Source organism: Trachypithecus francoisi, unplaced genomic scaffold (assembly GCF_009764315.1).
Source record: "Trachypithecus francoisi isolate TF-2019V2 unplaced genomic scaffold, Tfra_2.0 Lachesis_group2, whole genome shotgun sequence".
Classification (NCBI taxonomy): domain Eukaryota; kingdom Metazoa; phylum Chordata; class Mammalia; order Primates; family Cercopithecidae; genus Trachypithecus; species Trachypithecus francoisi.
In genome coordinates, this window is record NW_022681465.1 from 107,933,494 (window position 1) to 107,957,007 (window position 23,514).

The window sequence follows — 23,514 nt, forward strand, 5'->3', positions numbered from 1 at the left end:
CAGTGTATCCATTTAATAGAGGGAACATTTTAGAGGGATAAGATAAATTTGGATTATAGATGATGATCAAAAATGTTTTTTAACTGGGGCAATGAGACCAAAAAGGAAACAAGACATTGTTAACTATTCCAAAAATTGTTGCCAAAAGAATACAGCCACACATACCAAGGTACATACCAATTAGCCACCTTATGTGATAGAGGGGGCAAGAAATGGCTGCAGGGAATCTCAGTTTCTGATTAGCCAAACCTCCCAGGTTCAGAGAACAGGAACCTTTACTCTCCCTTTGGCCTCGTTCATAGAAACTATGAGGAGCCAGACTAACCCCTGAGAAGCCTTGGCTAGGGGGCCCATAGGATGTTAGGAAGATGATGGGCTTCAGCGAGTGTTAAATAGACATGAATTTATAAGCAGATTTTCTGCATCCTAATGTGGGCGAGTTACCTAGACTCTCTGAGCCTCAGTTTACCCATCTGTAAATTTAGTATGATAATGCCAAGTTCACAGATTGCTGTGAAGATTTTGAGAGAGACCTCTGAAGAATCCTTTGACCTGGTGCCACAGCAGCCATAGGGCTGAGAGCAGAATTCCACCCACAGGTCAAGTGTCCTGGAAGCTGGGACAGACAGCCTGTTGGTGGATATGTGGATCTGTGGTCTTGTCTTCACACATGTGGTCACATCAGCATTGCATTGAGTACAACAATACAGCAGGCATTGTGAAATGTAACGAAAGCATGTGGGAACGTTCCTTCTCGGCCTGCTGAGACCCTCTGCAGGAGCAGCTGTCATCCTTGACTGAAGGATTTTAAGAGCTCTCTTTGTCCATGTAGGAGTGGCAGGGGGTTTACTATGCCAGACGGAAATCCGGGGACAGCATCCAACAGCATGTGAAGATCACCCCAGTGATTGGCCAAGGAGGGTGAGAGCAAACTGTTCAACTCTTTTAGCTGAAGATAAAGACTGAAGGCCCTTGTGGGCATTGGGCTTGCAATGCCAATATGAGCCTTACATCCCCAAATGCAGTAGGGTTGTGCTGAATGTAGTATTGACCGAGGGTGCTTCCATTCAGCTGGCAGCAACCCCCATACATGGTTTTCCATGTCTTCATGAAGCAACACCCCAACCTCCCCCCTCCACCTGATCACCTATGCCTTCTGTCATTCCCAGTGTGCTCTAAAGGGGCTTGATTTCTGGGCTTCCCTTTCCCCGTAACAACAATGATCTCCTGCCAGTGCTCTCTGACCTCTGTACTCAGTGCATAGGGAGACACCCTTTTCTCCTGCTTGAGGCCCTCACCCCATGCTGGTTCCTCCAGGCCAGTTCTGGGCTTGTTCCTCGGAGGCCCACTGTTTATGGAGAGAAAGGTGTGTCTGACCAGGAGCTGAGGGCATCTCAATCCACTGAATCTCAGATTACCAGAGAAGGCTCTCTATTATGTGGAGAGATAAGAAAAATATGCAATTCCTCTTCCTTCCTCCAGTTAAATTTTGTGAGATTTACAAAACCAAACAGGACCCCATAACCATACATCATAGTGAGCCTTGGGAAGCCAGCCTGAAGGTCAACACCAGGTTCATAGTTTGGGTGTATAAGGAGCACAACATTGTGTGACATGTCAGAAAAAGATGAGGCCACAGTCATCCTGCCGGTAACTGGAACAGGAGCCCCACCTGTGACTCTTAGGACTACCTGAGTCCATTGCAAATTGTTGCATGAATAGAAAACAAGATGTTTTATAAAATCAGCCAGGTAGCCAGGTATTTGTAATAGCTTGTTTCCTCTCCAATTTTGGTTAGTTTCAAAATTGCTCTCCCATCAATGCAGGCTACCTCCTGTCAATACCACCTGGTATTTCATGCCATTTTGTAATTTGCAGCTCCCTTTTTGCTTCACTCTGGATGATGGGGGCACTGACAGGCCCCTGACCGAGGTTGTGAGCTGGAGAGAGGCTGCCCCTCCACCCTCCTCCTGAGCAGCCCGGCCTCAGCGTGGCCATTCTCACACACAGGCAGTGCTGAGAGCCGAGGGGTGGAGATGATGCCCATGGCTGTCGTGTTGTTTTTATCCTCATCCTTATACCATCTCCTCAGAAAATCAAAGCTAAGAATTCCTTTTTGTGTGTGGCCAGAATCATTAGGCAACCAAAGCAGAGGAGACATGCTATTGCCTGTTAATTTCCGTCAGAATACATTTTTTTGATCTCTCTGATTTTACAGATAAGAAAAAGAAGTTCTTTTGTCCAGACACAATTTCCAGTGTTATTTTCCCTGTAATTGTAGGCAGTGAGCTATCAGAGGCAATTCTTACTAAAAGTAGGGAAATTTTACCTCTTCCTAGTTGAGTGAAGTTTATTACAGAGTAACCAGTATTTTCTATCCTCTTTTCAGAGGCCTACAGAGAAAAGTGAACCAGGTAAAAAGAGAGAGAAAGTGGGGTACCCCACGGGCTTCTGGGGGCAGAAAGCCTAATGTAACTCTCTGGATTTCATGGCTTTACTCTCAGTAAAATATTGACTGTGAGCTGATTTTTGCCTGGGGCTGAGGCACCTGTAGTCTTTTGCCCGGTTTTCCTTGTGACAGTGATAAAGAGTGAGACCACCCACTGAGTTTCAGGACCCAGTCCATGACCTTGAAATTAGAGGATTGTTACGTGCCTGAAAAGTGCCATTATTATGACAATTATAGTGTGCAAGAATATGGGATATTTAATATAAAAACAGCAGCCATGAAATGTGGTCATTGTCCAAATGAATCTTTTGTAGCTATGCAATTGTTAGTGTCAGCAGAATTAAAACTAATTTGTTTGTAGCAGCATTTTATCCTATCAACTGAAGATATCTAGGAACCTAACTTTAGGAGACAGTTACAAAATGAGATACCCATTAGGGAAATGTTTCTGAGCCCGCTGTGATGTATAAAGGAGGCCCAGTTTCCAGAGGCATGTGTGGGCTCTGTGTGAAAACTGTGTTTTCTGTAGATTGAGTCTTGCTTGAATTTTAAAGCTGCCCTAGGATGAACGCTGGAGTTTAGCTTTAAGAAGTCTGTTGACGTTTTTATTTGCCAATTTGTTGAATCATCTCATATCTGACTCACTAATAATTGATTGTTTGTTATTAGGAAAATTAGGCATTTTGTCTCCCTCAAGAAACTGTGTTGTACCACTGACAATAATAAGCAGGTACGGTATCAGCTCACTTTGTTTGCTCTGTCCGTTTGGCTGTGCGTCACCTCTGTTCTCTGCTTGTCTCACCACTGTTCTCTGCTTGTCTTTCTCCATGTCTAATTGTAGCTGCCAATTAAGCAGATTTATGGGAAAATTAGGTTCCTCTGACAAATTTTTTTATTTCCCAGCAAGCCTATATGACTTTATTTGTAGTGCACATTGGTTATGATTTAGCTTGTGGCCGAGGAACTCTCCAGACTACTATATGAAGGCACAAAATTCTTCCTCCAAATAAAAAAAAGTCCTATTTTTTATCTTAATTTCTTAATCAGTTGGAAAGTTATATCAATTTGAGCATTTCACCCCTACAAATTCATATCTAAAACAAGAATCATTCCAAATTAGTACTGCGATTTTTTTCTTACCCTTACATCATACGGAGCAATACATCTGAATGTTATCATCTGCAGTAACAGAATTTTAAGGAGCCACTGTATTTAATAACTTTTTTTTTTTTTTTTGAGATGGAGTCTCACTCTGTCACCCAGGCTGCAGTGCAGTGGCACAATCTCGGCTCACTGCAGGCTCCACCTCCTGGGTTCACGCTATTCTCCTTCCTCAGCCTCCCAAGTAGCTGGGACTACAGGTGCCCGCCACCATGCCCAGCTAATTTTTTTGTATTTTTAGTAGAGATGGGGTTTCACTGCGTTAGCCAGGATGGACTCAATCTCCTGACCTCGTGATCCGCCCGCCTCGGCCTCCCAACATGCTGGAATTACAGGCGTGAGCCACTGCGCCTGGGTAATTTTGTAATGGAGGGCAACATTGGTATAGGTATTTTTTCTATTTGATTAGTACTTTTACTACTGGATTATGTGTATTTTCACTTCATGCATTATAATTTATAGATTAACAATTATACAACAAGCATAATTATCAGTGATCTATTTTTGAAAACTTACAACATGTGGTCTTTGATTTTTATGAAGATTTTAAAGAGGGACAGTATCTCTAAGGGATTTCAAGGGCTTCTGTGGCATAATCCATTTTAGTAGAGGATGGCAGAGATGCGTGAAGTGCTGGATGAGAAGGTGAAGCCCAGCCAGGCCTGGAGATCAACTGGAACCAACAGGACGTGAGTAGACAGTGGGGTGAGCGTAGTGAGCCCGTGAGGGTCTTCAGTCGGTTGTCTCAGGCTATCAAAGGGGTCCATGTCCATGTGCTCCTTTATAAGATATAGTTCAAGATAAAAATCCTTCCTCCAGTACTGAGAATTTCATCTGAAATCAGGACGTTTTCACATAATACCATGAAGTCATACAAGAGCCAAGTCCTTGGAGACCTCTGGTAAAGGAAAGAATGGCCTTTCATAGAAAAAAAAAGTGTTCCAACAGCCTTATTGCTACATACCAGGAGAAAGAATGAGTTCTTCTTAAGAGCTGACACAGGCAGAAAGAGAGGGACAGGACACCTGGTGTCTCTTTCAAGACGAACTGCTGAACACAAGCAGTGCAGACCAACATTTCTTGGCTGTGGATCCACAGTAGAGGACACAGGTCCCCTGGGGCTCATTCATTCTCATGCCAGAAATTGACCAAGTACAATTCATGCCTTTCTCCCACCAGCTTAGCCTTGCTCCTCTTCCTTACCCTCTTTCTCACTTAATGACGGGGACCCCCACTCTGCCTGTCACCAGTCTCTCTGCAACTCCATGTGCTCAAGTCCTACCAGTCCTTCATGGCCCAGTGCAAGAAACATTAAGTACCACCTTCTTCCTGAAGGCCCCTGAGGTACCCTCTTTTCTTTGTGTCACCCCCCCAACCACCAGCATCATCTTCACAGCTATTTGTGTGCTAAACTGCCCTCTCCCCTCTAGCAGGGCCACTGCTCTGTGCTGTCCTTGTGTGCCCACACTGCCTGGCATGTAGCAGGCCCTCAAGCTGGTGGCTAGCGTTAATGAAACTGAATGTCTCAGTCCTGGCCTCCTGCCAGCTGTAAAGCCCTCCTGCCTCACAGGGAGAGCAGGCAAGTCCTTAGCACAGGACTTTAGGATGCAGGGGTGGGGGGCCACTGCTTTTTTTTCTGAGGCTCTAAATAGAAACGCCTTTACTACCATGAATTAGCTGCTGCTCCTAGAAAAGTGGAAACGCAGAGCTCAGATACCCTGAGCCATTGACGTCACCTAATGGTACTGCACAGGCCTAGAGAGACATTTAGATTTTCTAATAACAAAGCATTTTTATACCTCTGGCTAGCTACAGTGTTTTTCCTCCTCACCAAAGGAGGCTGCAGTGAATGGCAATGGGATCTGTGCTGGGGAGGGCTCCTGTCTGCCGGCAGTTCCAGTGGCGCAGTTTTCTGGGGTTTAGCCCTGATGTCAAAATTGGCCCATGGGTTTGCATTTTAACAAGGTGTGACGCGGTAAGCCAGGCTGCTGTCTCCTGGTAGGGTTTGCTGTCAGCAAAGATCCCTTTTCCTACATGAGCCCTGTAGCTTTTTGCCAAGAGGCTGGAAATGCTCAGTGAGGTTTGTCTGTTGTCTTCCTCTCCTCTGCACACATACTTTCTCCCCAAATATGTGTTAAACACCTGTTCTGTGCTGGCACCAGGGATACAATGCATCTGCCCCCAATGTCAGGGAGGCCACAGACAGGTAAACAGAATAAATAGAATGCAGCACAGAGGAAATGTGAACCAAGCACTGGAGAAGCTCAAAACCCAGGACCTAAGGAGGCTGTCTGGGATTTTTAGGTATTGTCTAAAACAGGGGCCAACAAACTAGAGCCTGCAGGCCAAATGTGGCCTGCTCTGTAAGTAAAGTTTTATTGAAACACGGCCACACTCTCTTGTGTGTTGTGCCTCTGGCTGCTTTCATACTATGGCTACAGAGCTGAGGTCATGTGGCCTGCAGAACCTAAATATTTACCCTCTGGTCCTGCACAGAAAAAGGTTGCTGACTTCATTTCTTGAAGATAATTTTCTTTCTTGGATGTTCCATTTTCTTAGGCCAGCAACAGTCTGCCCTGACCTCCCAGAAGTACGCCTTCTCCCCTTCATACACCTCTTTGGGCACCTTTTGCCTTCGTGCCAGCCTCTGTGTCCTGTCTCAAACCTATCTCAATCCCTCCATACTGGTGCGGACACGAGAACCTAGGTCCCTGAGGCTTTTTCCTTTTCACAAGGACGAAATCCAAATGCAAATTCATGGCTCAAACTTCAGAATTTCAAGGATCTGCAACCATGGTCCAAGAGTCACACTTGCATAGGGAAAAAAGGAGGCAGTTAGGGCCCTGACATTATATCAGCTCTTGTGTTTTGTTTTGTTTTGTTTTGTTTTGTTTGAGACAGAGTCTCGCTCTGTTGCCCAGGCTGGAGTGCAGTGGCACGATCTCGGCTCACTGCAACCTCTGCCTCCCGGGTTCAAGCGATTCTCCTGCCTCAGCCTCCCAAGTAACTGGGATTATAGGTGTGCACCACAGTGCCGGCTAATTTTTGTATTTTTTGTGGAGACGGGGTTTCACCATGTTGGCCAGGCTGGTCTTGAGCAACTGACCTCAAGTGATACACCTGAAGTGCTGGGATTACAGGTGTAAGCCACCGCACCCAGCCATCAGCTCTTATTCTTTTTACATTTTAATGTGGCTACTACAAGTTTTAAATTACATATGTGGTTTGCATGTGTGGCTCACACAATATTTTTATTGGACAGACCTGGTCTGAACTTTCCCTCCCATGCCAAATCCTATCACAGATTCACCTCACTTGCCCTTGTGCAGGTGATGGGATGCTAATGAGCTACAGACATCCTCTTGTTTCTAGCAATGAGTCAGCTCCAGACTCAATGAGCCTCCAGGAAACCATGCTGTAACCAGTTTCCCAGGCCCCTAGGAGGCTTTTACCCTCACTGAGGACATTCTGATGGGTGCTTAAGCAAACCTATAGAGAGTGTCTTTGTGGGGAGATGCAGGGCCCCTTTCAGTCATTCTCAAACTGCTGCAGAAAGTTAGGTCTCACTTTCTTTGGTGAGCTCTTTAGAGCTCTTTGGTGGACAGTGGGAAGTACCATGTCCTACTGAGTGTACTCAGGCAAGGGGATACCACAGCCCTCAGAAAACTGAGCAGAAGTGGGATGCATGGGAGCCAGTGAGGGCCAGTGGACAGTTAGACACTGTCATCATCCCTGAGTTGTCTGGCAGCAAAGTGGGGAAGACTTATTCTCAAAAAGACCACACACGCTTAGAAACTCTTTAGCTGTGGGTTGAGATGGTGGGTTAAAGGAGATGGTAATCCTCCCCTAATTAGAATGACCTCCTGCCCTTTTGTGGGAACAGAGCAAGGCCACCAGTTGACAGCTAGTAAGATGTTTTTTTCTGGCACAGCCTGGCTTCACCAGCGTGTCACAGAGAGACTGCCCCACAGTTCTCACCAGGCTCTAGGACCTTCTCTCTAAGCCCAGCAGGTCCTAGAACATGGGCCTTGTCTGAGATGTGTGCAGTCTGAGTGTGACTGACAGGCTGCTCCACTAAGCACCCTTGGTTGATTTCTGTCTTGCCTGGCAGGACTGTGCTCACAGCCCCCTGAACCCACAAGGACCCAAGGACTCAAGGACTCTGTAGTTGCCTGTGCCCAGTACTCCAGGAAGGAGGCCGCCTCATGCCATCTTTCTTTTCTCCCTCCCTCTTTTGCCTTCTCTCTTTTATCCACACTCTACCTGCAGTCACCTTCTGTAGGCCTCCAGACAGTCCACAGATTTTCCCATTCAGTCCTTACACCTGCTTGGACCATCCTCTCGATGGTTTTCTGCTGCCTGTGACCCTTGGTGGCCCATTCTCGTTCCCACCCCCAGGCCAGCCTTCTCTTGGGCGTGTCCTTGGCCTTCACTGGCCCCATGCCTTAACTGTCCCCACGTTTGGCCATTTCTGTTTCTCTCACCCCTTACCTTTCTAGGGGTGGTGTGGCTGATGAGCCTTCTCATGATTTGGGGCCTTCTCCTCCAGCTTCTGGCAAACCATGATCCTTAGCATTAACGGAGTCTAATATCTCATGGCATTCTCAGCAGAACTGAGAGAAGAGGGTGGCGGGGGCAGGAACGAGGAGAGAGAGGCACATGGATTTACTTACGAGGTTCTGTTCATTGCTAAGTAGTGATAAAAACAAAATTTCAGTTTGTCCTACCTTCCCAGTATTTGGCTCTTTTACATGCTTTTAAATGGTGTGGACCTTTGGTTGCTTCCCTGCCCTTTAGCACTCAACTCAGCTTCTCCTCCCTCCAAGAAATCTTCCAAACCTTCCAGCCCATGTCTCTACCCTGTAAAGAGAGAGCAGGGACACTTTTTGTCTGCACCACCCAACTGAATCATTAATCTTATGCTGCTTTGGGTGAGTTCTTGCCTTAGGGCGGGGACTGTGGATTATGCTTCTTCGTCCTTCCTACTGTGTATGTCCATAGACATCAGGAAATTATTTTGAAAACTAGCTTTTACTCCTTAACACAATAACCTTTGGATGGGATAGGAAATTAAAGATGCAGCTTCTGTCTTATCCCGAATTCTTATTCCATGTAGAGTTGATCTATATGTAGCCAATATATGTCTCACATGGTGTTACAAAGAATAGCTTCTGTACTCTTCCAAGGCACACATCCAAGTGTGACTTCTTTTTTAAAAAATTGGAGAAAAAGGCTACCGCAACTGAAAACATGACTGCAGTTATCTCTAAAAGCAGCTAGTCACAGTTAGAAATGTATTTTATGTAATTGGAATATTACTATGATACAGACTTTGTACACGTGTACCTTCTTTGTGTGCCCCGAAATATTTATTGACATATTTGGTAAAGCCACAAGATAAACAAAATTATCCCAATTTTTCCACTTAGCTTTAGTACATATTTACAAGAATCTATTTAAAGAAAGGCCTCCGATATTGCGAAACTAGATTTTTTTTTTTCCTGAGAAACCACGTTTGGAACAGCCAAACCCTGAGCAGACGTGAATGGAATACCTGTCACACGTGAGGGACTGTGGGAGGCTCTGAGGGCACAAGAGAAGCAGGGGCTTGCAGCAGGGAGGAGGGGCCAGGGGCGGGGGTACTGAGAATCCAGCTGTAGAATTGTGTGCTTGGGAAGTCGTGGCTTAGAGGAGAGAGAGACAACTTCATGCCTGGTGGTGATGGTGGCTGTTGAAGGTGACCATGCCAGGCTCCGTGAAGTTCCAGAGCATCTGAAGCTGAGAGGGGGCTCTCTTGGCTTGTGAGGGAAAGGGTAAGCCGAGAACATTCTGGGCATGTACACCTACACTGAGCATGATGTGAGAGGAGGCTGCCTAGTTTCAGGTAGACATAGGTGCCCTTTGCCCTGGCAGAGAAGCTTACCCTCATGGCCTGCAGAACAGCAGGCCGGTGGGTGTCTGCCCTGCATGGATGGGGTTTCTTTGACCCGTCTGTTCTCTCATTCTGTCCTCTCTGCTACGTCAAGGATATTTATAAGGCAATTGATGTTTGTTTATAAGGTATCCCTATGGTGGGCATAAGTGGGAGGTGGAGGATGGGAAAATCAGAAGGGAAGAAGCTATAGGTCTGAGCTGGAAATAAAGTGTCTCTGTGTGAGACCAGTAATGCCTGCTCACCAGTAATAACCAGCTTCAGCAGGGACCCCGCCACCTCCCCGCACCCCACCTCACCTCACCCTTAGCTAAGCCTCAGTCCTGGAGGCCTAAACATAGAGAAAAAATAATTTGGCTTAAGAAAAGTAAGATAGACTGCCGGGCGCCATGGCTCACACCTGTAATCCCACCACTTTGGGAGGCTGAGGCGGGCAGATCATGAGGTCAGGAATTCGAGAACAGCCTAACCAACATGGTGAAACCCCATCTCTACAAAAAATACAAAAATTAGCTAGGCATGGTGGCGGGCACCGGTAATCCCAGCCACTCAGGAGGCTGAGACAGGAGAATTGCTTGAACCTGGGAGGCAGAGGTTGCAGTGAGCCAAGATCACGCTGCTACACTCCAGCCTGGGTGACGCAGTGAGACTCCATCTCAAAAAAAAAAAAAAGAAAAGAAAAGAAAAGAAAAGTAAGATAGGGTTGGTAATGAATGATGAACAGACATAGCTGAGCTATTTCTTAAAAATTAATGTTATCTATTTATCTCGAATGCATTGAAGTCCACTAGGATTTAAAGAGGAGTATTATGTTGGCCTTTGGGAGGAGGATTTCTCCCTGTAAGTTTAACTAAAATTCCAAAGGTTGTACTTCTACATGACTTGTTTCATTCAGACTATTACAAGAGGCTGCTCACTCCGGAGGCTTGTACTAATTAAGCCCAAGAGACTTACAGTACCTTAGGCCTGACTTCTGTTAAAGTTTTACTTATTTACCAATTTTTAGGTCACTTGTGGGTGTTAGCACTCTATGGAAAATTTTCTTTTTCCAAAGCAACAGTTGGTGGCTGACTTCTCAGAAGGAATTCTTCACCTCACATGAAGGAATCAGTTTCTGGCATTTTGCTCAACCTAAATCATCCATTCAGTGAGCATGCAGTGCCTGCTGGCGCTTGGCCCAGTGGAAGATACAGGATGAATGAGACTGAAGTCACTCCTTGCATCTGCTCTTGCTAGAATAGAATCCCTGACTTGGCTAATGGGACCCCCATTTACCCAGTCACCCCCATCCTAACCTGGGAACCACCTTTAGCATCCTTGCTTTCCTGAGCCCCCTGCATCCTAGAAGCCACTTAGTTCCAAAGATAATGTCTTCGTAACAACTCTTGACTCCATGCCCACTTCCCCACCCCACCACCATTTCCTTCAAACCATTATGACCTCTCATCCCACAGAGCCTCATGACTGCTCCCTCTGCCTCCTTGTAATATGTGCTGGAGCCAGTTCATACCGACTTGTGAAAACTGATTGTTTAATTTTCTGGAATTTTGTGATTTAGTGTTAAACCAGCCATTATTAAAACTTAAATTATATAAGCATGCATTTAAGCAAATTTTATTTGTAAGAAGTAATAAGTACTAACAATCCATCCCTTCCCAAGCACATAACTATATTTATTATCATGTGTGTACTTGACATTCTCTACGTCTGTTTTATCTGTATTACGGAAATGCCAGATAAAGCTGTGCCCTGCTCACATCTTCCCAACTCCACGTTCAGTGACATCATTCTGGCAGTTTTAAACAGCCATGAAGGGAGTATTTTTAGATCAAGAAAATTGGCAAACTCTACAAATCAAGACTTATTTTTTTATTGATTTTTCTAGACTTAAAAAAATGATGAAGAAAATGTTGATAATACCAGATAAATGTATATCAGGTCTATAGTAGTTTCATTGTGAATAACACAAAAATATCAAGAATGATTCCCCCAGTATTTACAAACTATTATTTGATTCAACAAAGAAGTTCCTCACATCACTGACAAATGAGTGAAATTCATATGTACGTCTTTGTTATTTGCCTTTCATCTTATTTTTTGATGTAAATGAAAATATCAACTAACATTTATGCCAAGACTCCACTCATTCATCAGCTGTAACCATAAATTGGCTGCTGATACAAGAGGTCAAAAAAACCAGCAAAAGCATTTTGTGGGAATCCATTGGCTATATAAACTCTACAACCAAGAGTGCCTTATATTTGAATATTGTTTTGAAATTGTGTGCTATACATTCTTTATATTAGAGATTGGGAAATTTTTTTCTTAAAGGGCCAGATAGTAAACATTAGGCCATATAGTCTCTGTCGAACTAGTTAGCTCAACTCTGCCATTGTAGTGGGAAAGCAGCCATAGATGATATATAAATGACGGGCAAAGCTATGTTCTAATGAAATTGTATTTACAGAAACAGGTGGCCAGTTCATACTGACTTGAGAAAATTGATTGTTTAATTTTCTGGAATTTTGTGATTTAGTTGTTAAACCAGCCATTATTAAAAATTAAATTACATAAACATGCAATTAAGCAAATGTTATATTTAAGAAGTAGTAAGAACAGCCCATCCCTTCCCATGCACATTACTATAGTTCACTGTCATGTTAGTAATGTCAAGAGCATACATGATAGTAAGCTATAGTAATGTGCTCTGTGGCCATATGCTAAATTATGGCCTGGGCCATTATTTCCTGACCTTTGCTTTATATCAGTAAAATGTATAATAAACTTATGTTCGGCTCTCTTTGCTTTTTCAGCAAACTGGTGGTTAAACCCTTAGCAGCACACCGTTGACTGCTATCTTATCCAGTCCCTAGTCCTCATTCTGAAGGGCTGAGTGGTGGTTCCTCATCACTGACTAAACCATCATCAGGCATCTTTGAGGAGCACACTCCTGCCTTCCTGCCCCACTTTCCCTGCCACCTTCCCAAGCCACACTAGGCTGTTTGTAGTTCTCTGGACATGTCAGGTTTGGCCATGCCTCTGTGTGTCACTTCTCTGTCTAGCGTGCTCATCCTTCCTCCTGTCCTCCTGGACAACTCTTGGTCCCCTGACCCAGGTCAGGAGTCCCCTCTGTGACTACCCCCGGCCACCTCCCTCCTTCTCCCTGCTGTGGAATGGATTGGCGCTGACCACGCTATCACTGCTCAGCCTGACCAGACCATCCAGGGCAGCATCATGTCTTGGTCCTTATGTCCCCATCTCCCACTGATGCTGCTGAATGCACTTAGTAAAGATTTGATCAGTGGAGCTTATGGAAGAGCCTATGTTTTAATAATCCAAGTAAGATGTCTTTCGTGTTGACATTTTGTATCCGTTACTCTCCAAGTGCATTTCATACATTAACTCCTGCAATCCTTACCACAACTCCAGGAGGGAGATACTAGGCTTCCCTTTCTACAGATGAGGAAACTGAGGCTTGAAGTGGTCAAGAAACCTGTCCAGGCTTCACATGGGATGCGTGTGGCAGAACCAGGATTCTAACCCTAAAGTAGTTAGCAATGTGTAAATAAAAGAAGCACAAGTGCATCTTTGGAGAATTCATAAGAGAAAGGTTTCCCTTGCTTGGGAAGTGAGGGGATGACTTCATGAAGGAAGTGTTGACTGACATGGATTTGAGCAGTGGATAGAATATGTCATTGTAGGCCGGGTGCGGTGGCTTATGCCTGTAATCCCAGCACTTTGGGAGGCCGAGGTGGGCGGATCACGAGGTCAGGAGTTTGAGACCAGCCTGGCCAACATGTTGAAACCCCATCTCTGCTAAAAAATACAAAGAGTAGCCGGGTATGGTGGCGGTTGCCTGTAATCCCAGCTACTCAGGAGGCTGAGACAGAAGAATCACTTGAATCGAGGAGGTGGACGTTGCAGTGAGCCGAGATCCCGCCATTACACTCCAGCCTGGGTGACAGAGCAAGACTCCGTCTCAAAAAAAAAAAAAAAAAGAAGAATATGTCATTGTAGGGAGAGGAATCCTCTGCAAAAGTGAAAAGGCAACGAGAGGCAGGAGAGGAGATGATCAAGCGTGACTGGACCCCTCGATGCTTAGAGTAGGGGAGTTTGAGCTGAGGGTACAGTTGGTGCCCAGATGCTCAGCTGCCCACCTGGCTTGGCCTGGCTTCGTCCACAGTCCATACCCTACCTCCAGGTGCTTCAGGGTCCACAGCCACCCTGGCAGGTGTTTGGACTGAAGTAGATCATGCCATGTGGATGGGCCTGTTTATGTGATGTGCCATGGAAGGGAGTGGCAGGTGGGGAGCTTGGAGGAATGAGTGAAAAGCTGAGAGAGTGCAATAGCTAACTGCATCCCTGCAGAGAAGCCTGGGTCTCTTTTATGGAAAACTGGAGGCCCAGACCTGCATAGCTCCTTGAAGGCCATGAGAGCACCTCATCCAGGAGTGGGCATGGTTAGGCATGCAGTAATGTAAATGGAGTAGTAAATGTCAGCTCTGACTGCAGCATTTCAGTTCAGCTTGCCACCACACTTTGGAGGTATGCAGCCAACTGCACTTAAAACCCAGCCGTTGTACCACCTGCTTCTTTGTCTATAGGACCCTTTATTTCTACCATGGTCAAAGCAGTGTTCATCACATAAGATCGGACTCAAGCATCTGCACCTTCGCTTATGTGATGCCTCATTTAAATAATTTATAAGAACAAAATTCCAAGAGGTATGGTTTCCTCCAGTGCCATTGCTGGAAAAAGAAGTGAGGAGGAGGAAGAATTTGGAGTGTTCTTCCGTCCGCTTCTCACCCTGGTTTGCTGAAGACTGGGTTTCCTGGGAGAGATTTCAGAGCCCAGCTCCAGGAAACTGAAGAAAGTGTGCATTTACTCATCCTGACCAGCTGTCCCTAAACCCAGAATCACCATGAAAGGAGTGGCTTTAATGGTACTTTCCCTCATTATTTGTTAGTCAAACAAGATGGCTGCAGGATGGGAGGCTGAACAACTGCAACGTATGTACTCGAGGGTCTGGGGAGGAAGAAAAGGGCCAGGTCTCAGCGGGTGCCATTCATTCTGCAAGTGCCTAGTGAGCACTTTCATAGCAAACACAACCCTCAACTATGGCACGATGAAGAGAAAGCGTGGGGAAGCCTGCTCTCAAGCTGTTTTGGGTCTAGTAGAGGTTTGTGAGAAGGTTTCAGATCACTGGAACTGTTGAAAAGAGTTCGTCTATTCGCAGAGCTTTGGCCCACAAGTTACAAAGGAAGCAAAAGGCAGATTCATAAGAAGCCATTTGTAATCCGTAGGCAACACTGGACCTGTCTGATGGCGGAAATCCCTACAGGAGGAACTTTCACATTCACCCACTGGTGCTAGGGAACAGCAGCCCCTTCAGCACCTGTGTTCAATGAGGAGGCGTGTGGAAGGGCTAACAGCGGCTCCCAACCTTGGCTGCACATTGGAATCACCTGGAGAATTATCAAAGAAAAAAACAACAAAACAGAGGCTCTGATAGATTGGGTCTGGGGTGCAGTCTGGGCATGAGGATTTCTGAGAGCGCCCCAGGGGATTCCGATTTACTGCTGAGGTTGAGAACCACCAAATTTCTGAGTGAATTAGATCTGGTGCGATCATGTTATGTTAGCCGAGGGAGCTTTCCTGCTGGACGTCTTGGAGGGGGACAAGACTGATTTGACCAAAAATTCATGTTAGGGCAGGCTAATAGAAGGATGGCCTTTGTATAATTCTCACAGGGAAGACCAGGCCGCTGTGGAACTGCCAGGGGTAGGGACCATGCCTTCATCGTCATCATCATCATCATCATCATATATCTGCCTCCTAGGTCCTGGCACACAGAAAATATCTATTGAATAAATGTTGCATCCAGGCAGAGAGAAGCCATAGTGTTTGGGTAGCAGAAGTGGTTTCTGAGAGACAGGGGCCTGTGTGTGCCCTTCCTCAGACTTTGTCAGGGACACAGAGCTTGAAGCATAGTTTGGGCTTCCAGAGCAGGCACTGGCCCAAGAGAAGGCTGACCTGGGCAAAGCTGCTCTCCTGACTGGACTCAGCACTGTGAGGATGTGGCTCTGACTGTCTTGTCAGCCATGTTTCTGGCATTTAGCACAAAGCCTGGCACACAGGAGGTGCTTCTGAAGGGGTGAATGATGTGCAGGACAGTCAGCCCTCTTCCTGCGATTGGCTTCAGGCACCGGAGCTCCTCTATCTGCAGGGCGTGACCTGAAGGCAGTTTACTTCCTGATCACAGTGAGATTTGGGGACAAATGCAACAAAAATTCATTCCACAGTCTACATCCCAAGCCCCATTATCTGATTCAGCTAACAGGTTTTTGGTGGTTTTTTTTTTTTTTTTTTTCCCATTTCTCTTCCACATTAATGCTTTATGGTTTGAGATTTGATAGGGGAAGTAATAGTGTGAATGGGATTTATATAGTTTCCTGCTTCAACTGAAATTAGTAAAATTCACCCAACATCCTTTAGGCTATGAGAACTTTGGTTTTTTTTTTTTCAAAAAGAAATATTCAATAGATCATCGTCCCTGCAACACTGCACCACCAAAACTCCAAGCCTTGTTTCTCTGCCTGTCACTACTGGGCTCTCAGATGCAGCAAACAGCTGCCCCCTTTAGCCACAGAAGCACAATATTCTGGTAAGCAGTTGAGAGGTAAGATCCAAAGCATGTGCCTGGGTATCACCGTGGGGTGAGAATCCAGAGACAGCAGTTGTTGAGTAGGCCCTGGGGTCAGTTAGCTGTGCCAAGTGGTCCAGGCTCAGGCAGGGGCAGCTTTTTGCATTAGAGGGCAGATCACCACTGCTCCACTGCCGTCAGGGGCTCTTCCTCTGTGCCTAAGAACGATGCCTATGCTTGGGGAATTCACTGCTGTGGAAACAGCCTCGTGGGTGTGTGGGGATCTGCCTGGCCTGCAGCAGCTTCATGAGGCCAGAGCGGGGCCTGTGTATGTTCTTTCATCTTCTGATGAGTTGTCCCTCAGAGGGAATTGTCTGAACAGTGGCCCCAGAGACATGTTCTATATTAGGAATTTAAAGTGACATTAAAAACTGCAACATCTTTAAAACATCCAACCAAAGGTTCTAGGGACTTTGGGGCTCTAGGCCTTGCTCCTGGATAGCAGCCCCATGGTGGCCATCAAGGGCCTTTCGGTGTAGATGTACCCTGGGGCATCTGTGCAGAGAACGTGCAAGGTCAGGCCCAAGTAGGCCCTCCAGAGGCAGAAGCTGATGATGACCAAGGGGGTCTAGGCCCCTTGGGGCCTCTCAACTCATTAGCTTCTATGGGGCCAATAGGGTAAAACTGTTGGGAAAAAGGACCTTTCAAAAATTCTTTGTAGACAATGTGGACTGTTATTTGTAAACTTACAAAGAGGAGGATATGCTAAAACATTGTTTTCTCAAAAAAAAAAAAAACCACACACACACACAAATGTCTTCACGTAAAAAGGAAAGGGAAGAGAAACTTGCCTCACTGTCTTCAGAATTCAGTTCCTCCTTACACAGCTGCTGAAGGTTAGCGGTGTTCTGATGAATTCCTCAGGTGCACTCTGGTTCCTCTTGGTTCAGTGGTGCAGAGCGGAGAAGCAGATGCTGCAGCCAGTGAGCGTCGTCCCTCTTGGAGAGGCCGGTGCAGTTATCCCTACCCCTTGTGTTTGAACTAATCTGGGGCCCAAAGCACACTTTCCAGCTAGTCTTCCTGGCAATGACCTTGACCTTTGATCTGGAAATACCAACTGGAAGCTTGGGGAGGTCTTTTTTTTTTTTTTTTTGACAGAGTCTTGCTCTGTTGCCCAGGCTGGAGTGCAGTGGCGCAATCTTGGCTGACTGTAACCTCCGCCTCCCAGGTTCAAGCGATTCTCCTGCCTCAGCCTCCCAAGTAGCTGGGATTATAGGCGCACACCACCATGTCCAACTAATTTTTGTATTTTTAGTAGAGATGGGGTTTCACCATGTTGGCCAGGATGGTCTCAATCTCTTGACCTTGTGATCTACCCGCCTCGGCCTCCCAAAGTGCTGGGATCACAGGCGTGAGCACTGTGCCCAGTCGGGGAGTTCTACCTTTTTATAAGGCTTCCAGCAACACCGAGTCAGACCTGAGTGGGTCATCTGCACTTGTAGCGCTCTTCACAAAAGCCCCCCACTTGTTCTCAGTCCTGAACTGGCTCCCCTGGCCATCTCTCAGGCATGTGATTGTCAGGGCCAATGAGGCTGGCGTGCCCTTTGTCACTAATATGTACCCGTGTGAGAATAAGAGATAAATTGAAAAACATTTGATTCCCTGGCAAAGTCTTAACCTTTGGCATCCCATTTTCGGTAGTTGTATTTAGAGAATAAAGTGTAATTTTGTGTTTGATCTTTCAAATCCATCTCTCTTATTCCTTCGGAAGCATCTTCACTTTCTCCAGCATCACTGAATTAAAGCCATTCCTCCTCTCCTAATCCATCCTGCACCCCCTTCCAGATTTATCTCCCCAAGATAACACTTGAATCTCTTATTTCTCTCTTAAAACTTACACTGGCTACCTGTTGTTTATAAGATCTGTCCTGCTGACTTAAAGTCCCAGCTCTTGATCCTTTACCCTTCCTGTGACCCCTGTGGAGCCTGCACACTAGAAGGCTCAGCTTCTTGCACCCTGTTACTCCTGGCTCCTGATCCTCAGGTATACTGCATATTCAAAGCACAATCTAGAAGTCTGGTCCCTCCCGTGGAATGTTCCCTTCACAATAGCTTACTATCTTTTCGCAGCCCTGCTGCACTTGCTGGCTGCGTCACAGAGCCCAGCACTCAGCCAGGTTTTGTCTCACTACACAGGTCATCCCAGGCAGCATTCAGAATCTTCTCCATTCTGACCTCTCCTTCCCCCAGGGGCCTTACACAGTGCTAGGTAGGTGACTGACACATTCAGACTAAATTAGATTATCTGAAAATATTCATAATTAGGTTACCAGCATCATGTCTTACAAGCCAATCACTAGAAAGGCACTTATTTGATGAGATACACAGAAAGAATAAGACAGCCCCTGTTCTATTCTAGTCTTATTAACTTAAGTGGACAATAGTCAGATATATGGAAACAGAAAGAAAAGCAAAGAGGTGTGGTTAGACCCCACCTTACAGACAAAAGAAAAAGAAGAGGTTGGGTGCAGTGACTAACACCTGTAATCCCAGCACTTTGGGAGGTTGAAGCAGGTGGATCACCAGAGGTCAGGAGTTCAAGACCAGCCTGGCCAAACATTGTGAAACCCCATCTGTACTAAAAATACAAAAATTAGCTGGGCATGGTGGTGCGGGCCTGTAATCCCAGCTACTGCAGAGACTGAGGCAGGAGAATTGCTTGAACCTGGGAGGCGGAGGTTGCAGTGAGCTGAGATCATGCTGCTGCACTGCAGCCTGGGTGAGAGAATGAGTCCTCTGTCTCAGAAAAAAACAAAAGAAGAAGAGATGGACATAAGAGATGTTTCGATCAAAACATTAACCATATTTTTGAAGTGAGATGTTGAAGGGTGTGATGGAAAGAGGAGTAAAGAATGGCCCCATACGAGTAGCAGGGCATTGACTGTTCCATGAATTCCAAGGTGGAAGAAGTATCACAGAGCCCTGAATGGAGGTTTCTGCTGGACAAGAGAAGCAGGGAGGATGAGGGTGTGCTGGGCTAAGGTGATATAAGAGCCAGCGGCTGGCTATAAATGCAGAGAGAGGAATCCAAGGAGATCTGAAATGGCACGCTGTATCTGATAATAATGAAGCACAATACAGTAATATTTATAATGTATTGAGTGTTTTGGGACAGGCCCTGGACTGTTTTAAAGGCATCATCTCAATTAATCATCCTATCAAGCCCATAAGTTAGTATTGTCCTTATTCAGCAGATGAATAAACTGATACTCAGAGAGCAGTTACACAGCTAGCAAATGTGCAAGCTTGGCATTATACCTCAAGACCACTGCACAGGCCTTCCCTGCGGTGCCTTTGAACAAATGTTTTCACTGGCATGGGCCACTCACAACATGAAGTACACTCAGCCGCTTTTCGTAAGTAATGGGGGAAGCAAACATTGTGAAAAAGACGCCCAGAGCTCACCCTCAGTTCACATTCCAGCCAATTTTTCTCAAGCATTTTATTGTGAAAATTGTCAGACATACAGCAAAGTTGAAAGAATTTTACAGTAAACACCTGAATAGCCACCACCTAGATTCTACCATTAACATTTTACTATATTTGCATTATCACATCTCTTTAAATATACATCCCTCTGTGCATCCTTAATCCATTTTGTTTCTTTAAAATAACTTTCATCTATTAGTACTTTTCCTCCTAAAGTCTTTAGCATATGTATCATTACCAACAGTTCTATATCTGCTTACTTTTTATGTAAAATTAACATACAAAGAAATGCACAAATGGTAAGTGTACCTTTGTGTGACCTTTGACAAATGTATACACCTTTGTAACCTAAACCCTAAGAAGACGTGGAACATCACTGCCACTCCAGAAAAGGTCCTTCTTCCTATTCCCAATTAATATCTGTTTCCCAATCCTCAGAAGAAACCGTTGATCTGATTTTATCTACCATAGATTAGTTTTGTCTGTTCTAGAATTTCATCTAAATGGAGTCATACAGTATTTACTCATTCGTGGAAGGCTTCTTTCAGTCAATATAATGTTTTTGAGATGTATTTATGGTTTTGAGTATATGATTTGGTTGCTTTTTTACTGCTGAGCACTATTCTATTGCATGGATATACCACAGTTTGTTTATCCATTCTCCCGTTGATGGACACCTACATTGGTGCCAGTCTTATGAATAAAGCTGCTGTGAATATTCTTATACAAGTCTTTTTGTGAATATATATTTTTATTTCTCTTGGGAAAATACCTAGGAGTAGACTTGCTAAGTCATGGATTAAATGTATGTTTACTTTTGTAAGAAACTGTCAGTTCTCCCACAGTAGTTTTTAGCATTTACATTCCCAAGAACAATGTCTGAGGGATTCAGCTGCTGCACATCCTTGCCAACAGTTGGATTGCCAGTCTTTACAGTTGTAGCCATTTTGTTAGGTGTGCAGGTCTTAATTTGCACTTCTCTGATGACTAATAATGTTGAACAATTTTTCATGTGCTGTTTCTCTTTTTTAAATGTTATCTTTTGTAAAGTGTCTACTCAAATCCTTTGCTATTTTAATTGGGTTGTTTTATTTTGGAGTTGTATTAGTTCTGCATATATCCTGATGAATACATCAGTCTATGGCCAGGTATATGTTTTGCTAATATGTACTTTCACTCTGTGGGTTTCCTATTCATTTAACAGTGTATTTTAGGAACTGAAGTTTTTTAATTTGATAGTTTAATTTGTTAATATTTTATGTTCATTGTTTTCTGTGACCTACCTAAGAAAACTTTACCTACCCTCAAGTCATAAAGATATTTTGTATTTTCCTTTAAAAACTTAGTGGTTTTACATTTAGGACTATCATCCATCTAGAGTTAGTTTTTGTGTATGGTGTCAGATGGGATCAAGCTTAATATTTTTCCATTTGGATATCTGTTATTCAAGCACCATTTGTTGAAAAGACTTTCTTTTCCTCATTGGATTGTTTTGACATCTTTGTCAAAAGTCAAATGAGTATGTAGTATAGATCTGTTTCTGGACTGTGTTCTTTGCATTGACCTATTTATTGGTCAATCCACAGATTGCATGCTTCCTTAATGACTTTATAGTACATTTCAAAGTCAGGAAATGTAAGTTCTTCAACTTACATTGAATGGTTTGGTATGCTATGTCCTTTCAATTTCTATATAAATTTTAGAATTAGCTTGATAATGTTTCCTCCAAAAGCCTGCTGAGTTTCTTATTAGGATTACATTGATGCTGTAGATCAATTGGAGAGAATTGATATTTGATGATATTGATTCTTCCAGCCCACGAACATGGGGTAGTTTTCTGTTTGTTTAGATCTTCTTTAATTTCTCTCAACAATGTTAAGTAGTTTTCAGTATAGAGGTCTTGCATATCTTTGTTAAATTTATTTCAAAGTACTTCATGGTTGTTGATGTTGTGACAAATGGAATTGATTTCTAAGTTCATTTTCTAAATGTTTGCTGCCAGTACATAAAAATACAATTGATTTTTTGACTGGGTGCAGTGGCTCACACCTGTAATCTCAACACTTTGGGAGGCCAAGGTTGGCATATCACTTGAGGTCAGGAGTTTGAGACCAGCCTGGCCAACATGGCAAAACCCCGTCTCTACTAAAAATACAAAAATTAGCCTGGTGTGGTGGCACACGCCTGTAAATCCAGCTACTCAGGAGGCTGAGGCACAAGAATTGCTTGAACCTGGGAGGCAGAGGTTACAGTGAGCTGAGATTGCGCCACTGCACTCCAGCCTGGGTGACAGAGTGAGATTCTGTCTCCAACAACAACAAAAAAAACCCAGCAACAACAAAAAATTGATTTTTCAAATTAGCTTTCTACCTGTGAACTTGCTTGATGGATTTATTAGTTCTAGCAGCTGCTTTATAGATTGCTTAGGATATTATACACAAATCGTCATGTCTTTCACATCTGTTTAGGATGGAATCTTGGTCTGTAGTTACCTGTTTTTTTAATAATGTCTTCATCAGGGTTTGCATATTAGGATTGTGCTGGCCTATTAAATGATCTTGAAAATATTCCCTCCTCCTCTATTTTCTAAATAAGTTTATATAAGACTGGTGTTACACTTCCTTAAATGTATGGTAGAATTCACCTGTGAAGGTATCTTGGCCTGGAATTTTTTATGTGGAAAGATTTTTCATAAGAAGATCTTTTTTCCCCTAAATATGGGAAAATTCAATCTTTTCTGTTTTTATGTCCATATAGGTGAGTTGTAGTTTTCAGAGAATTTGTGCATTTCATCTAGGCTATCAAATTTTTTGGCAAAAGTGGATCATAATATCCTCTCATCATTCTCGTAATGGCTGTAGACTTTGTAGTGTAAGGCCAGTGTGGTGGCTCATGCCTGTAATCCTAGCGTTTTGGGAGGCCGAGGCGGGCAGATCACGAGGTCGGGAGTTTGAGATCAGTTTGAGATCAGCCTGACCAACATGGTAAAACACCGTCTCTACTAAAAATACAAAACTTAGCAGGGCGTAATGGCGTTCCCCTATAATCCCAGCTACTCAAGAGGCTGAGGCAGGAGAATCACTTGAACCTGAGAGGCAGAGGTTGCAGTGAGCTGAGATCACATCATTGCACTTCAGCCTGGGTGACGGAGTGAGATTTCATCTCAAAAATAAAAAAATAAAAAAAAGAAGAATTTGTAGTGTAACCTCTCTTTCATTTCTTTATTTGTATTTATGTCCTCTCTTTTTTATTGTTCTGTCTAGGTGAGATTTATCAACTTGGTTGATCTTTTTGGAGAACCAACTTGTAGGCTTTATTACTTTTCTCTATTGTTAATCTGTTTTCTATTTTGTTGCTTTCTGTACTTATCCTTATTATTTCCTGCATTTCTTTTACTCAGGTTGGTTTAGTTACCTCCTTTTTTCTAGCTTCTTAGGTAGAACCTCAGGTCATTATTATTATTTTCTGACAATTTCATTGAGGAATAACTGACATACATTAAACTGCACGTATTTAAAGCATACAGTTTGATGAGCTTTGTTATATGTACACACCCATGAAGCCATCAGCACAATCAAGATAATGAACATATCTCTCAACATATCCCCAAGAGTTTCCTTGGGTCCCTTTGTATTCTTTCCCTCCTGACCCTCCTTGCCCTCCTTTATTTCCAAGCAATCACTGATCACTGTAGAATAATTTCCATTTTCTCGAATTTTATGTAAATAGAATTATAGAGTATATACTCCTTTTTGTGGCATCTTTCAGTAAGCATACTAATTCTGAGATTCACCCATGCTGTTGCACTTATCAGTTTATTTCTTTATTGTAATAGTTTTA

At 44.1% G+C, this 23,514-nt stretch overlaps 1 protein-coding gene across 1 annotated transcript in view; it reads left to right on the plus strand.

Moving 5' to 3' along the window:
- PDE8B (phosphodiesterase 8B) overlaps positions 1 to 23,514 on the plus strand; it is a 370,628-nt gene that overhangs the window by 292,460 nt on the left and 54,654 nt on the right. Inside the window, exons 11-12 of the mRNA XM_033179929.1 lie at positions 833 to 921; positions 3,119 to 3,179. Of these exons, the coding sequence (XP_033035820.1) occupies positions 833 to 921; positions 3,119 to 3,179 (150 nt within the window). The remainder of the gene's footprint in view (positions 1 to 832; positions 922 to 3,118; positions 3,180 to 23,514) is intronic.